The sequence below is a fragment of the Canis lupus genome, chromosome X (genome assembly GCF_048164855.1).
Source record: "Canis lupus baileyi chromosome X, mCanLup2.hap1, whole genome shotgun sequence".
NCBI lineage: Eukaryota > Metazoa > Chordata > Mammalia > Carnivora > Canidae > Canis > Canis lupus.
The window spans coordinates 70,579,560-70,594,177 of record NC_132876.1 but is presented as its reverse complement, the minus strand read 5'-3'; the positions used below and the strand labels follow the sequence as shown (position 1 = coordinate 70,594,177).

General features: G+C 48.5%; 1 protein-coding gene across 1 annotated transcript in view; it reads left to right on the top strand.

The window, feature by feature from the left end:
- Nucleotides 1-7,497, top strand: part of NALF2 (NALCN channel auxiliary factor 2) — a 28,825-nt gene extending 21,328 nt beyond the window's left edge. The window contains exons 2-3 of the mRNA XM_072818343.1: nucleotides 4,026-4,197; nucleotides 4,584-7,497. Of these exons, the coding sequence (XP_072674444.1) occupies nucleotides 4,026-4,197; nucleotides 4,584-4,969 (558 nt within the window). The 3' untranslated portion in view covers nucleotides 4,970-7,497. The remainder of the gene's footprint in view (nucleotides 1-4,025; nucleotides 4,198-4,583) is intronic.
- The last annotated feature ends 7,121 nt before the right edge of the window (nucleotides 7,498-14,618 follow it).

Here is a 14,618-nt window from a genome sequence, read left to right as displayed (position 1 = left end):
TCTTTCTCACATATTCCTACCTTTTATCCCCTTCCCCCACTCTCTTCTATACCTTAGCCCCCTTCTTACCCATCCACCTCTCTCTTACCCTGCCTCTTATTTTCACTTAATCTTTTACACCCTCCTTTCATTCCCTTCTCATTCCTTTGCATATACCTTTTATCCTAGTAATTTCACTTTTGGGAGTTTGTATAAATACATTTAACACAGGTGTGCAAGAGACATGTGTGAAGATATTCACCAAAGCATTGTTTATAATAGTGAAAACTTGGAAATAACTTAAATGTCCATCCACAGGGGATTGTTACCCTTCCCCCTCCATTCATACAAAACTATACTTTTAGCGCACCATGAATTTTACTTGCTTCCATACTTCCACATAAGCTGTCACCTCAGCCTAGAATGATGTCCTTTAGTCTCATCTCTACCCATCTAAAATCCTACTTTGAGTTCAAGCTCAACTATTACCTTCTCACTGAAATCTTTCCAAGCTATTCTATTTGCTACCCTTCAATGGCCAGTAGTTTACCTCTCCTACAGGATAGATCATATGCCAGGGATTCAAATTAGATGCATCTACCTATGAAACTGGAATTTATCTGAGAGTAGGGACATTTCCTCATTTACTTGTACTCTCCATTCAATCAACAGACATTTTTTATGTATTTGTGCTGCATACATAATGGTCAATAAGACAAACCCACGTCTGCGCTCATGCATCGCACATTTTAGTGAGGTTGACTGAGAAAAACAAAACAAGGATGCAGACAAAGTCCTAATTGTGAAGAAACAGTTAAGAAAAAGAGGGAATAATGAGAAGGCATTCTCTAACTAGAGGGGTCAGGTTGACATTTGAACTGAGGCCTGAAAGTTGAGAAAGACCTAGCCATGCAAAAAAGCAGGGAGGAGAGCATTCCAGGCCAAGAGAACAGTATGAGCCAAGGTCCTATGGTAGGAATAAGTAGAGTACCTTCAAGGAAAAGAAAGAAAACCTATGTGTGTGCATGTGGAACATGATGAGCTTGAAGGGAGAGATAGGAAATGAGTTTGGAGAGACAGATGGGAGTCAAGTTATGCAGGGGCTTGAAGTCTGTGGTAAAAAGTTTGGGTTTTATTCTAAATGTGTTTCAAGGGTTTGAAGCAAGGGAGTAATATGATCTGGTGGTGTTTCCTGATCACTCTTACTCCTGTGTAAACAGTGGATTGGAAAGATGAAGAGTATAGGAGGCAGGGAGGCCAAACAGGAGACTTTTATACAGGTGACATTGGCCTGCACAAAGTTGTGGAATTGGGAGTAAGAATTGGCATGCCTCACTAAGGGACTGCATGTGGGGATGCATGGAAAGAGGAATAAAGGCTGATACTTAGGTTTCTGGCTCGAATACCTGGGTAGTTGGCCATGGCACTTCATTGAAATGGTTGAAAGTTGGGAGCAAGGGCAGATTTGGGGTAAAAAAAAATGAACTTCATTTTATGACTTAGAGCACATTAGATGTGAGATGCCAGTGAGAGATCAAAGCACCAAGCAACACTTTGTTCCTCAGGGGGTTGATTTACACTACAACCCTCTACCACCCACCACCACCACCCATCACCACCCCTTGCTGGAAAGGCTGTTGTGGGGATACACTGTAAACATTCATGCCCACAGTGAAATTATTTGTATTTTACTGTAAATGTTTAAAATCAGCGTAAGAAGCTCTAACCATGTTGCTCACAGTGTGATTAAAAGGCTTCCAGCAGCACAATGACCAGGACCCTTGTTCAAAATGCAGATACCTAAGCCCACCTCAGTCCTCTTGCAGCTGGATTGAAGGGTGTCATCTGCCTATTTAGCAAATTTTCCGGGGGATTCTGAGGCCCACTGAAATTTAAGAACCTTTGCTAGGACAAGAAACTATGAGAAGGTGCCCCTGAAGATATGAGAAGGGTGTGGGCAGAGCTGACCCCATACTTGAGAGTTACTCGGACATCCTGTTAAAATGCATATGCTGACATGGCAGGTCTGGGGCCCGGCCTGGAATTCTGCACTTCTCACAAGCTCCCAGGTGATGGTGATGCTGCTGGTCCAGGTCCACACTTCCAGTAGCAAAGGGCTAGATCAGTGGTTCTCAATGGGGGTTGATTTTCACCCCTCAGGGAAATTTGACAATGGGCAGAGACAATTTTTGGTTGTTGCAAAAAATGGGAGGGGGATATGACTGGCTACTACTAGGTAGAGTCAATAAATGCCACTCAATATCCTATAATGCAGTTCCCACTACAAAGGAGTATCTAATCCATGGGTATTAACCCAAAGAAAATAAAAACACTAATTCAAAAAGATATATACATCACTATGTTTATTGCAGCATTATTTACAATAGCCAAGATATGGAAACAACCCAAGTGTCTATTTTTTTAAGATTTTTATTTTTTTATAGATTTATTTATTTATTTATTCATGATAGACACAGAGAGAAAGAGAGAGGCAGAGACACAGGCAGAGGGAGAAGCAGGCTCCATGCCAGGAGCCCGACGTGGGACTCAATCCCGGGATTCCAGGATCACGCTCTGGGCCAAAGGCAGGCACTAAACTGCTGAGCCACCCAGGGATTCCCACCCAAGTGTCTATTTTTTTCCAAGTGTCTATTGATAGGTAAATGGATAAAGAAGATGTGTGTGTGTGTGTGTGTGTGTGTGTGTGTTTGCATAATGGAATGTAAAAGAATGAAAATAAAAGTCATAAAAAGAATGGGATTGTGCCATCTGAGACAACATGGATGGACCTAGAGGGTATTATGCTAAGGGAAATAAGTCACACTAAGAAAGACAAACACATATGATTTCACTTATATGTGGAATAAAAAACAAAACAAATGAATAAGAAACAAAAAGCAGAATCAGACCTAGAAATACAGGTTGCCAGAAGGGGAGGTGATGGGCAGAAGGGCAAAATGAGTGAAGGGGACTGTGAGATACAGGCTTCCAGTCATGGGATGAGTAAGTCACAGGAGTAAAAGGCACAGCCCAGGGATTAAAACCAATGATATTATAATAGTGTCAAATGGTGACAGATGGTAGCTATGCTTGTGGGGAGTATAGCAGAGAGTTGTTGAATCACTATGGTGTACACCTGAAACTAATGTAACATTGCATGTCAATTCTACTTCAATTTAATTAATTACTTAATTTCTAAAAAATTTACAGAATTTCGTGACCCAAAATGTCAGTAGTGTCACTGTGGAGAAACTCTGGGCTTGATGACAGTCAAAGAGTATAGAGCAGGAAAACTTAGCTAGTACGCAGTGCCTGGTAAGAGTGGTCTAGATGAGAAACAGGAAGTATACTGTATAGTGAAACTGCAAAGCAGAGTTTCCAAATGAAACGTGGTATCTGCTCCACACCAAGGCTGAAGCCAACAGGACAGAGCAAGGATTAAGGAGAGCTTGAAAACACATGTGGTGCCTGGTAAGGCAGATTCTTGTTTTTATTAAAACTAACCCCTCACATTTGTATTGCACTTCAGAGTTTACAAAACATTTTTGTATGTGTCATATTATTTGATCCACATAACACCCTAATGAAGTAGAGCAAGGATTATTATTTCCATCTCTTTCTTGAATTCAGAAACTTGACACCATCAGCGAAGGAAACGTTTCAGGAATTGAACAGAACTGAAATTTACCTCATTATAAGTAACTTCAGACAAGTCAGATACCTCCTTGGATCAACTTAAAATAGCAGGGTTGGGTGGGATGCTTGGTAAGACTCCTTCCAGCTCTGACATAGGAGTAATTTTGCGATTTTACCAATGAAAAAATTCTAAGTCATGGATGACTGCAAATTAGGGGTCTTGGGACTTTTGGCTCTGAGATAGGCGATTTTAGAGTAGGATGTAGTGGTCTCCACTCAAACCCTTCTCCTCCCCCACCCCCCAGATCCTGGCATTGGGTGGGTAGGGCAAGTACACCCCTCCTTCCTTCCTTTCCTTTGAGAGAGGACGGGGCTGGTGCCTGGGCTGATGCTGTTTCCTCTCCCCACAGGCTGTCTACAAGGCCTGGCTGTGCTCAGAATACTTCAGCGTGACCCAGCAGGAATGCCAGCGCTGGGTGCCCTGCAAGCAATACTGCCTGGAGGTGCAGACCCGGTGCCCCTTTATACTCCCTGACAATGAGGAAATGGTGTACGGAGGGCTTCCTGGCTTTATCTGTACAGGTAAAGGCAGAGCACTGGTGAGGAGGGAGGTGGTGGGGGGCCCAGGGCAGGCACCAGCTTGGAGTGTGGGAGCAGGGAGGAAAACACGGAAGTCAGATTGGAAGAAGGTTGGTGCCTTGAAGAGTTAGCAGCGAGGTCCCTGGATTGGGATAGGGCCAAGGAGCACAGGGGCCATCTCTATCCACAACATGCCCTGGCCAAGGAGTCATCCCAGAGAAACCGTCTGGGATCCCTGGAAGAGAAGTATCCAGAAAGGGAAGGTGCTAAGGGACAGGGGGAAAGGAGTCTTGGGCAAGGCTACCAGAGCAGTCCCAGGTTTGAAAATCTCTCTAGGAAAGCCTTCTGTCCCCTTAGCACCCCACCACACCTTCCTTATCTATTGGCAGGGTTGCTGGACACTTTGCCAAAGCGGCCGGAAACCAAGTGCTGTGATGTACAGTGGGTCTCCTGTGAGTCGGAGAAGAAGAAGTTCAAGGAGACTGAGGCCCCCAAAACCCACCACCAGCAATTCCACCACTCTTATTTCCACCACTACCACCAACAGTACCACCACTACCACCCCCGCCATGACCCCCCAGGCCACATCAGCCACAAGCCCTCCCTGCTGCCGGTCTCTGGGGGCTCCCGCCTCAGCCCCAGCAGGATCCGGCTCTATGTCCTTGTTCTCATGCTCCTCCATACCATGGTGTCCTTCTCCAGCAGCCAGGGTGGTGGAGGACTGGGGCTGGAAGCACTGCCGGCCCTAGATGAGGGCTTGACTCGGGAAGAGTGACAGCAGGGAGGGAGGGCAGACCTCCACCACACACAGACATCAGCTCCAGCCCCCCCCAGGGGGAGGGGGAGGGGCTCCTCCCATGGGAGGTATAGGGTCAGGTGGGGGGCTGGGGGAAATGGGGGGCCACACATCACCCCCAACCTACCCCTACCCCAGAAGCAGCTCCAACAGAACGGCCAGAGGGCCCCAGGGAGCTGCAAAACTCATCCGGGAGAAAAAGGCAGGAGCAGCAGATGCCCCCCCTCAGGTCCCTATCTATGGGGCTTAGCAAAAAAAAAAAAAAAAAAAAAAGCGGTGGAGTGGGGGCTGGAAGTACCCACTCCTGCTGAGGGTCCTGACCCTAGGGAAGGAGGCTGCTCACTGGGCCTTGGCCCTGCAGGGAATGTTGGAGGGCACAGAGAGGAGATGCTCTTTCCCCCCTCCGCATTCCTTTTGTTGCCAGGATCCTTAATTCCCTCCTGCCCATACCCCTACAGGCATTGGCAGACAGTGCAGCGGCCCTCCTCCCACTCCTGCGCACCTTGCCCCATGTGGGGCCGCCACAGGGAAGCACCAAGCTGGGAGATGAGGTGCACATAGTCATGGCTAGGTTGAGGCCCCAGTGATGCTTTGCCCCACCACCCTAGGCCATGAGGGGTAGTCATGGGGTACAGGATGAGTGATGAGAGAGAGTGGAGATAGGGAGGGGAGAGAGAAGGGGAGGTGGGAGGAGGAGAGGAGGGGTGAGATGCAGTCAAAGGGCCTAGAGAGATAGCTGAATGGTCTATAGTCACCTGGCTTGGGGAAGATGGATGATCAATGTTGACACAGGCTCCAGGACAGCTCTTCAAATCAGAAAGGGTGGCATAAAGAGTCCTGTGGGGAAAGAGCACAGGAACTTGGGTGTTGGGCCTTGAAACAGAAGGCTGATAGCACATGGTCAGACTGCCACTGTCTGAAGGGCCATTATCTTACAGAAGGTGCACATACTCCCAAGGGCCACTCTTGCCCTGGAGATCTTGGCCTTGAGGCCAAAGATGTTTCCATTCCTGATCTCCATGGGGAGGAGGGACTTAAGCCCAAGTGGGTCAGGCCTGGCCTGGGTCCCCATACACCCTCATTCTGTCCTAGCCCAGGCCTCCATGAAGGAGAACCTGGTGGCACTGCCCCAGGGCTTTCCAGAGATGAGCCTCCCCCGTCCCCACCCTGTCCCCATCCCCAGCCTACCAAAGAGTATTCATCCCTTCCCATCCCAGACCCCGTGGGTTACTATCTGAATTGTGGAACAACCAGACTCTTCCTCACCCTGTAGCGGGTCCCCTGATCCAGCCACTCCTGCCCCTTACTGGTGAAGGTCCAGAGACAGGCAAGTGGACCCACTGAATAAAGATGATGTGCTGTTGTCTCTTGGCTGAGACACTTGAATTGCTTAGGCAGGCTAGAGGGCTAGACAAGAAAAGAGGCATTGAGAGCCCCCTCGGGGGCTGTCAGCCTTGTGCTGATCTCCTGGCAGTGGGAGGCCACATTGCCTGGGACATCTAAAAACCGATACGAGTGGACAAGAAAGGGAGCCAGAACTGTGTTCCTGGGACAGGCCAAGGGGCTTTTGGTGCCAGAAGGGCCCATGTCCTAGGCTGTGATGCCAGTAAGGACAGGGCTGGGCCTGGAGCTGCATCCGAAGAAGGGGATGGGGAGGGGATAGCTGGAAGTGGTTGGCAGGGGAGAGATGGGAGACCTCCCTAAGGAAAAAGGGAATCATCCGAGGACCTCTGCTGGGTCCCAAATAGGCTCTACGAGACTGGGGAGTCCTTCCCTGCCAGTTTTCTCATTTGTCACAGCCTGTTTCCTGCCCCCGACCCCTGTGCCCTGCCCACAGCACTTCCGGCCTAGCCACATGCCCTATCCCTAGAGTGCTCTTTTCAGCTGGGGAGGGGAAGAGGTGCTGGCTCCTTTCCAGAGATGCTTCTGTAGATGTGAGAGATCCTAGGTCCTGCCTTCTAACTCCTGCATCCTCAGGAGGCAAAAAGGGACTGGGAAGTAAAGGGGGGCCTTAGGACCCCAAAGAATGGACCCTTGGAGACTCCCATCCTCTCTTCCCCCTCACCAAGTGCCCAGGAGACCCCTGGCTCAGACCAGCCCAGGGCCTTGCCCAGTGGCAGGGGAAAGGGGCACCTCACTCCACCTCGAAGTCATTTGACTATCCCTGTCCACCTCACCTCCCAGATCTTCCGCCACCCTTCCAGCTGCCCCTGCCCTCTGTCACAGGTAGCAGAGCTGGGCAGCTTTCTTATGCCATTTTCTACACTGTGCTTCATGAGTAGAACTTTCTTGCACTAGTTCCTACGACTGAGTCTCCAACCTGGATTCCGAGTAGTCCCCTGTCCCTTCCCTCCTCACCTGGCTATGATTCAGTTGTCCCCCTTCCCCTGCCTCTGTGTTTCGGTGAGAGTCTATGTATGTGTACTGCTTTCTGTTTTGTTGCATTGTGGGGCAGAGGTCTCTCTGCTCTCGTTTAACCCCATAAAGAAATAAATGGTAAGACTTGATGATAACCCTCCTTTCGTGGCTTTGTTCTGTGGAGTCAAGTGCTGCGAGAGAAAGAAGCCTAGGGCTTGCAGAAGGCGCGGGACCGGAGGATGCTGACCCTGTGCCCCGCGGGCTCCTTATGGGCTCAAAGCTCAGAAAAGAAAAAGAAGCTCTGTAGTAGGCCATTGAGACAAGGAATCACAAAATCAACCTTCTGCAGAGATCACACACAGAACTGTGAGTGAGTGAGGTGGACCAGGCTGAGGGGAAACTCAGACTCCAAGGCCGTGCGTGGTGACAAGTGCAGGGGGCACCTCAAGCTCAGGGTGGTCTTGTGGGAATGTGGGCCCAGTGATGCCAGAGCTCACGCCTTTTCTACGTGAAGCCCTCTCATTTCTAAATGTTGGCTCAAGTCTGCAGAAAACAAACCTCTAAAGACTAGATTACCAATTTTCCACATCTGTTGCAGCCTTTGGCTCCTCACGGCTTCACTAAGCCCACGTACTGAGCACTGAAGTGAAAAGCACCCAGGGAAGAACTGCTGCAAGGGTGACGACAGGGCCCTCCACCACCACCACCTTTTCCCATAAACAAGGGAAGGGGAGGACATGTGTTAGGAGGGAATCCGGTGTCTCCTGAATTCCTTTGCCAAGAAAACACAAGTTCCCCCAACACCGTCCCAAAGCAGCATAGCGTGGAGGTTAAGGGCATGGTCCCTGGAGCCAGTGTGTGAGTACAAAATCTAGCACCACCCTCTCCCACTTGTAAGGCTTTGCACAAGTTCCTTGACTTCTTGGAGCCATGTTGACCTCATCTGTCAAAAGGGTTATTGTGTGAATTACATGGCATACCTAAGGCACTTTGCACAACAGCTGGCACAGAAGGAGCTGCACAAATGTTGATCATTATGATTGTCATTATTTTTCTTTTTCCTTCACCTCCACCTAAAGATTTATTTATTTATTTATTTATTTATTTATTTATTTATTTGAGAGAGAGAGTGGCAGGGAGGAGCAGAGGGAGAGGGACAAGCAGACTCCACACTGAGTGCAGAGCCCTACACGAGGCTCGATCCCACGATCCTGAGATCACTACCTGAGCTGAAACCAAGAGTCGGAGGCTTAATCGACTGAGCCACCCAGGCGCTCCCTTACCTCCACTTAAAATGGTCACCAAGTTTTATCAATTCTACTTCTGTCACGTGTCAACTCCTTCCCTTCCTTTCCACCCTGCTCCCACTCCACCACTTAGAAGCCTGCAGTAGCTCTTGCCTGGACTACTGCAATGGCCTATCAACTCATCTCCTGTTGGATCGCTCCAACTCCAATCCACTCTTCCCCAGCATGGGGTGCTGAGGCACTTAGGAGGCACTCCAGAAATATTTCATGAAATAACTGCTGCTGTAGAGTACACATCTAATCTTCAAGTGAACAGATCACACTTGTGATCCAAATATCAGCTGGTTCCACATTGTACAACCAAGAGTAAACTTCTGAACATGACTTTCAAGGCTCATGTATTTATTCTGATCCTATCCCACCAGTCTGATATTCCACCAGAGGCTATCCCACACTCAAGTCCCAGCCACATTTCCCTGTTGGCTGTTCACTTGCCTTCTCATCTCCCACCCTTGGCTCACCTTGTTTCTTCTGTTGGAATGCCTTCTCTCCACCTCCACCTATCACTGCCTCATCTAGTTTTCACAGTCCAGCTCAAATGCTACCTCTGCTATGAAGACTTCCACAGTCTCCCTCTCCCAAGCCAAGAATGATCTGTACTTCTAGAACACTTTGCACACATTGCACCTTAATCATGGTACTTATTACATCCTGCCTCTATTCAACATAGTCATTCATTCACTGAAACATACTTACTGGGGCGCCTGGGTGAGCTCAGTTGGTTAAGTGTCTGTCTTTGGCTCAGGTCGCGATCCTGGGGTCCTGGGATTCAGCCCTGCATCAGGCTCCCTGCTCAGTGAGGGGTCTGCTTCTCCTTCTCCCTCTGCCTCCCCTCCCCCACTCGTGCTCTCGCTTTCAAATAAATAAGTAAATAAATAGAAACATACCTATCAAGCCATGACTGTGTCAGGCACTGTCCCCAGTGCTGGGACTACAGCAGTAAAAGATCCACACATGATCTATCTACAAGATAACATGATGTTCTGTGTTCGGCAACCATGATACGCTTACTATAACATATGAGTTTTTCTCTCACCACATGCCAATGAGGAGAGCCAGGCTCTCTTGGCATTGGACATAGGGATGAAAGGTGAGGGACTAAAGGAGGCTACACCCCCACAGTGCTGAGGGAGTAAAAGTTGCTATGGCCATGCCAAGGAAGTACAGGCATACTTCAGACAGATTGTGTTTTTCAGTTCCAGACTAGTACAATAATGTGAGTCAAATGAATTTTTTGGTTTCCCAGTACATAGCAAAGTTATGTTTTCACTAGGCTGTAGTCTATTAAGTGTACAGTAGCATTACATCTAAAAAAATCGACATACCTTAATTAAAAATGCTTTATTGCTAAAAAAAAATACTGCTAACCATCCTCTGAGCTTTCTGGGAGTTGTAATTACTGATCACAGATCATAACCATAACAAATACAGTAATGATGAAAAAGTTCAAAATCTTGTGAGAATTAAGAAAATGTCACCTAGAGATAGGAAGTGATCAGATGCTGTTTCAAAAATGGTGCAAATAGACTTGTTCCATGCAGGGTTGCCACACGCCTTCTGTTAAAACAAAACCACCCTGCGGTCTCTGTAAAATGTGATAAAGTGAAGTACAATCAAACAAGGTATATCTGTAGCCCTACCAGCCCCATTTTGCTATTTGACTCCTGGATCTTGCCCTGTAGCTGCCCCCTGAGCCCACACCCTGGTGCTCTCCCTTCTCAGGCAGACTCCAGATAGCCTCAGTCTCTTCCGGCTTCAGTATATGCAAGGAAGCGTGGGGGCAGTAGTTCAACAGAATCACCTGGAAAGCTATTGCTCTCCCTTCCCCCAGCAGAGATTCAGATTTAGTCTTCAGTATTGTTTAAGCAACTCCACAAGAGGTTTGAATGTGCATGTGTAGCCAGGCTTAGTGATCTCGATCTCGAGATGAAGAGGAGGAGGCTGAGGCTCCATGAAGTTCCTTGTCATTTGAGAATAAGTGGTGTTAGAAAGAGGCCACTTACAATTAACCCACTTGAAGTAGAAACCAACACTTCACAGTAGAGTGGGGGCAAAGGGGAAAAGGGTTTGACTGGGACTTTATCTGGAGAAATAAAATGGAAGACGTGGACAATACTTTTGATTTTTTGAAGTGTGTAAATAAGTGCAAATCTGTGCTAATTCTTAGAATGAACAAAGAATGACTCAAGCATGGGGGAGATAACATAATTTCCTGACCAAAGTGCATGGGAATACAATAGTGCCTCTTGCCACATCATCATAAACAGCTTTGTTTTGTTTTTCCAAAATTAGAGAGCATCTTCAATTATCCCAAGAACCTCTTATAATTTTTTGAGAGTTGAATCGTTTGCTTTGAAGCCTTGATCCTGTTATTACCCAGGTCAATTTTCTCTTCTGCCAGTGGTAACTGTTCTACCTCTGCCAAATCACCATGTATCGAGGACTTCATATGACATTGGTGATGGTCTTTGACATCATTTTCATTGACTTCTTGAAACCCTGAATCTTCTTCAAAACTTGCAGTTTCACTCTGAAATTCCTTTGCATCTGTGTAATGCTAACAAGTAACAAGAGGCTGAAAAGACCTTAACATACTGGGTACAGATAAACAATGGGCATGTGAAGTGGGGGAAGGAATTTATGTAGGACTTAAAGTCATGAGTATTTTGTGCTATGACAACTTGGCCTTTCATGAAGTCCCTTTCCTTTCTTGAGTTTTCAATCTGCTTATCTCTAAAACGAAGGAATGGGATTAGATGTTATAAAGATTAAACAAATTAAGTGAAGTAATATGTGTGAAATCATTGAGTGCTGTTCCTAACACAGAGGAGGGATTTATAATTCTGGCTTTCCTTCCCTCAAAACATTTTTAGAAGACGCTGGAGGACACAGAAGGGAAAAGGGAGAAGTATGTCAAAGTAACTAGAGGGACATGGGTGGCTCAGTGGTTGAGCGTCTGCCCTCTGCTCAGGTTGTGATCCTGGGGTCCTGGAATCGAGTGTCACATCAGGATCCTTGCAGGGATCCTGCTTCTCCCTCTGCCTATGTCTCTGCCACCCTCTGTGTGTGTCTCATGAATAAATAAATAGTCTTTTTAAAAAAACAAACAAACAAGTAACAACAAAAAAGACCCAGAACTGCCGCCCCAGGCCCAAGTTTCTGTCTCAGTGCCACTCTCTGTTGTCACATTCTCTGTGGAAGGTCACAGATCTAGTCACTAACCAGTGAGCACCTATTAGACAAACTGCTTAGGGGGTAGGGTGGGAATGCAACCATCACTCAGTCAGGGAATCTACCCTCAAGAAGTTTCTGGGTCAGTTAGGAGGAAAAAACATGGACAGAAATCACTTAAATGACTAGATTCTGACCATTTTTTCCCCCCTCCATTGTTGCCACCTGGACCAGGCCCCCATCTCTCCTCTCTCTCTCTCTCTCTTCTCAACCTCTGTGATTGCCTCCTAACTGGTCTCCCTGCCTCCCAGTCTTGTCCCCTGCCTTCAGTCCACGCAGAGCTATCTTTGAAATGTGCAAACCAGATCTTGTGTCTCCGTGTCTCCTCTGCTAAAACCCTCTGTTAGCTTCCCATCTCAACTGGACTAGAATCCAAACTCCCTAACTTGGCCCACAAGGCCTTATATGACAATGAATGCATCCAGTACATTCCCTTCACCATCCTCCAGCAACCCTGCCTTCTTTCTTTTCCTCTCATATACTGAGTTTTTTCCTGTCTTGAGACCTTTGTAGGTGGCCTTCCTCAGCCTGAAATGCTCTTCCCCATGATTTTGCAAGGCTGATCGGCTCCTCTTCACTCTCCTTCAGAGATCATCAGATCTCAGCTCACATGTCACTTTCAGACAAAGGCCTTTCCTGACTACTCTACATAAGGTAGTCCCTTCTTGCCCCAGACACTCCATCATGCCACCCTGCTTTTCATATGATCTAAAGTTGATAACTATATGAAACCATCATCTTATACACTGGCTTTCTTATTCATTGCCTAGTTCTTCATTTGAGTGTAACCTCTGAGCCCACAAGGATCTTGTCTGTCTGTTCCCTATTTCCCCAGGGCCTTAGTAAAGGTTCACTGGGTAAACGGATATAGGTGGCAGTGAGGGATTTCATTTGCGTAGGAGTCAGTGGTGGTAGGATGTGTGGAGTAGATGGCAAAAAATTAAGCCTGAAAAACAGCCTGAGGTCCAACAACATGGAAGCCCTCGAAGGTCAAGCTAGGGAATGTGGGCTTTATACTGGGACTCCTTGGGAGCCATGGAAGAGTTTTGATTTTAAGAAGAATATAACCCGCTGACCAGGAGTAAGATTCATCTAGTGCCACGTGACGGATAGAATGGTGGGTGAAGAGAATGGAGGGGCTGGTTTAAGAGCCCATCAACTCCTGTGGACACCACCTTTATACTGGCCTCCAGGCCCTCCTCTGGGATCCCCGCTCCACTCAGCTCCCTCTCCTCTGGGGCCACTCAAGAGCCCTGACTGCCGTTCCCGGCCACCGGCCGCTGGGTGGCGCTGTGGCTCCTCCTACCCAAGCTGGAGGTACGGGGCGGGGGGAGGCGGAGACGCAGCCGAACCCCGCCTGGCGCGGGGGTACGTCGGCGCTCGCGGAGCGGGCTCTCCCCAGTCCGCCTCTTTCCTGCTTCCGCGCTTCCCGGGTGCAGGCCCGCCCCCGCCCCCACTCTGGCCCGTGTGGCCTGGTTTCCCCCGCCTCTGGCGGTCTTTGGCTTTCCGACCCGCCAAGCCGAAGTAGGGCCGAAGCCGGGGGGGGCCGGGGGGGGGGGCCAGGGCGGGGTGCAGGGGCGGTTGGGGCCGGGTGGAGCCCTCCCTTTGCAGCCTATGCAGGCTTCCATCCTCCCTGGCCCCTGGGATGAGACAAAGCTTCCACCGCAGCCGCCCCCCTCATTCGCCCCTGCCGCCAGCCCCAGTCAAGTCTGAGCTAAGGCAAGGTCAGCGCTGCGAGGCCAGCCTTTTGATGAAAAGGGGCTACGGTCCTTAAGGGGCCAATTCACTGTGGGTGTGAATAGCCCTGCCTTTCCTCTCAGCCCCTGGTGCAAGAACACAGTTCTCTGGGACTCCTCCTTTGGTCCCTTGCACTCACTGCCCTACTGTATGACCCAGATATCCTGTATCTCTGTGTATGTTCTCTGTCCTAAACGGATCCCTTCATCCTCATTAGCTCCCCCTCCCCCCGCACCAAGTAGCCCACAGCCTCCAGCCTCCTGCCCTTGCAGCCCAGACTTCCCTGTATTGAGCCAGGAGCCTCCTGGAGCAGTGGCCTGGCATCCTGCCCCTGCAATGGTTTCCATAGCTTGGAAAAATTGAAAGCTGGTGTTCAAGACCCTCCATGCTCTGACCTCGCTATTTTGGCCTGACCTCAACTCACATCCAGAATAAAAGGCCTACCCTTGGTAGGCTGCCCTGGGTAAAGAAGGAGCTAGAACAGGAACTGAACGCAGTGGGAGGGCAGTGGGAGGCTCTGTGGGACTCTGTACAGGGCTGCATAGGGATCTATGTGAATAGTCTTTACTCACCATCACACTGTCACAACACTGGAGAAATACAGAGAACACAGCGCCTGCCTCCCCTGGAGCACAGGAACACACTTCTGTTTATTCCTTCGCCCTCTCCCTTTGTTTCCCCTGTCCCCTAGATCTGCTCTGCTCCACTCTGGTCTCCCTGTTCCTCCTTTCGTTGGTGTTGTCCACTCCCTTGTGACCCTCCTGCTGGTACATGAGGCTTATTCTCAACAAGGACACACCGTCCTTTCACAAAGTGGTTGATGACGTGAAAACCAGGTTTCTCTGTAATGTTAAGCCTTGCTTTCAGCCTGGTTCTTTTTTTCTTGAGAAGCCTAACATGCACAAATGTTAAACTATAGGTAGCTCTTTGTGAGCAAAGGTTTGAGACTTCTTTATTCAATTTAGCCTCTTGAACCCAACAGAAAACCTGTAAAT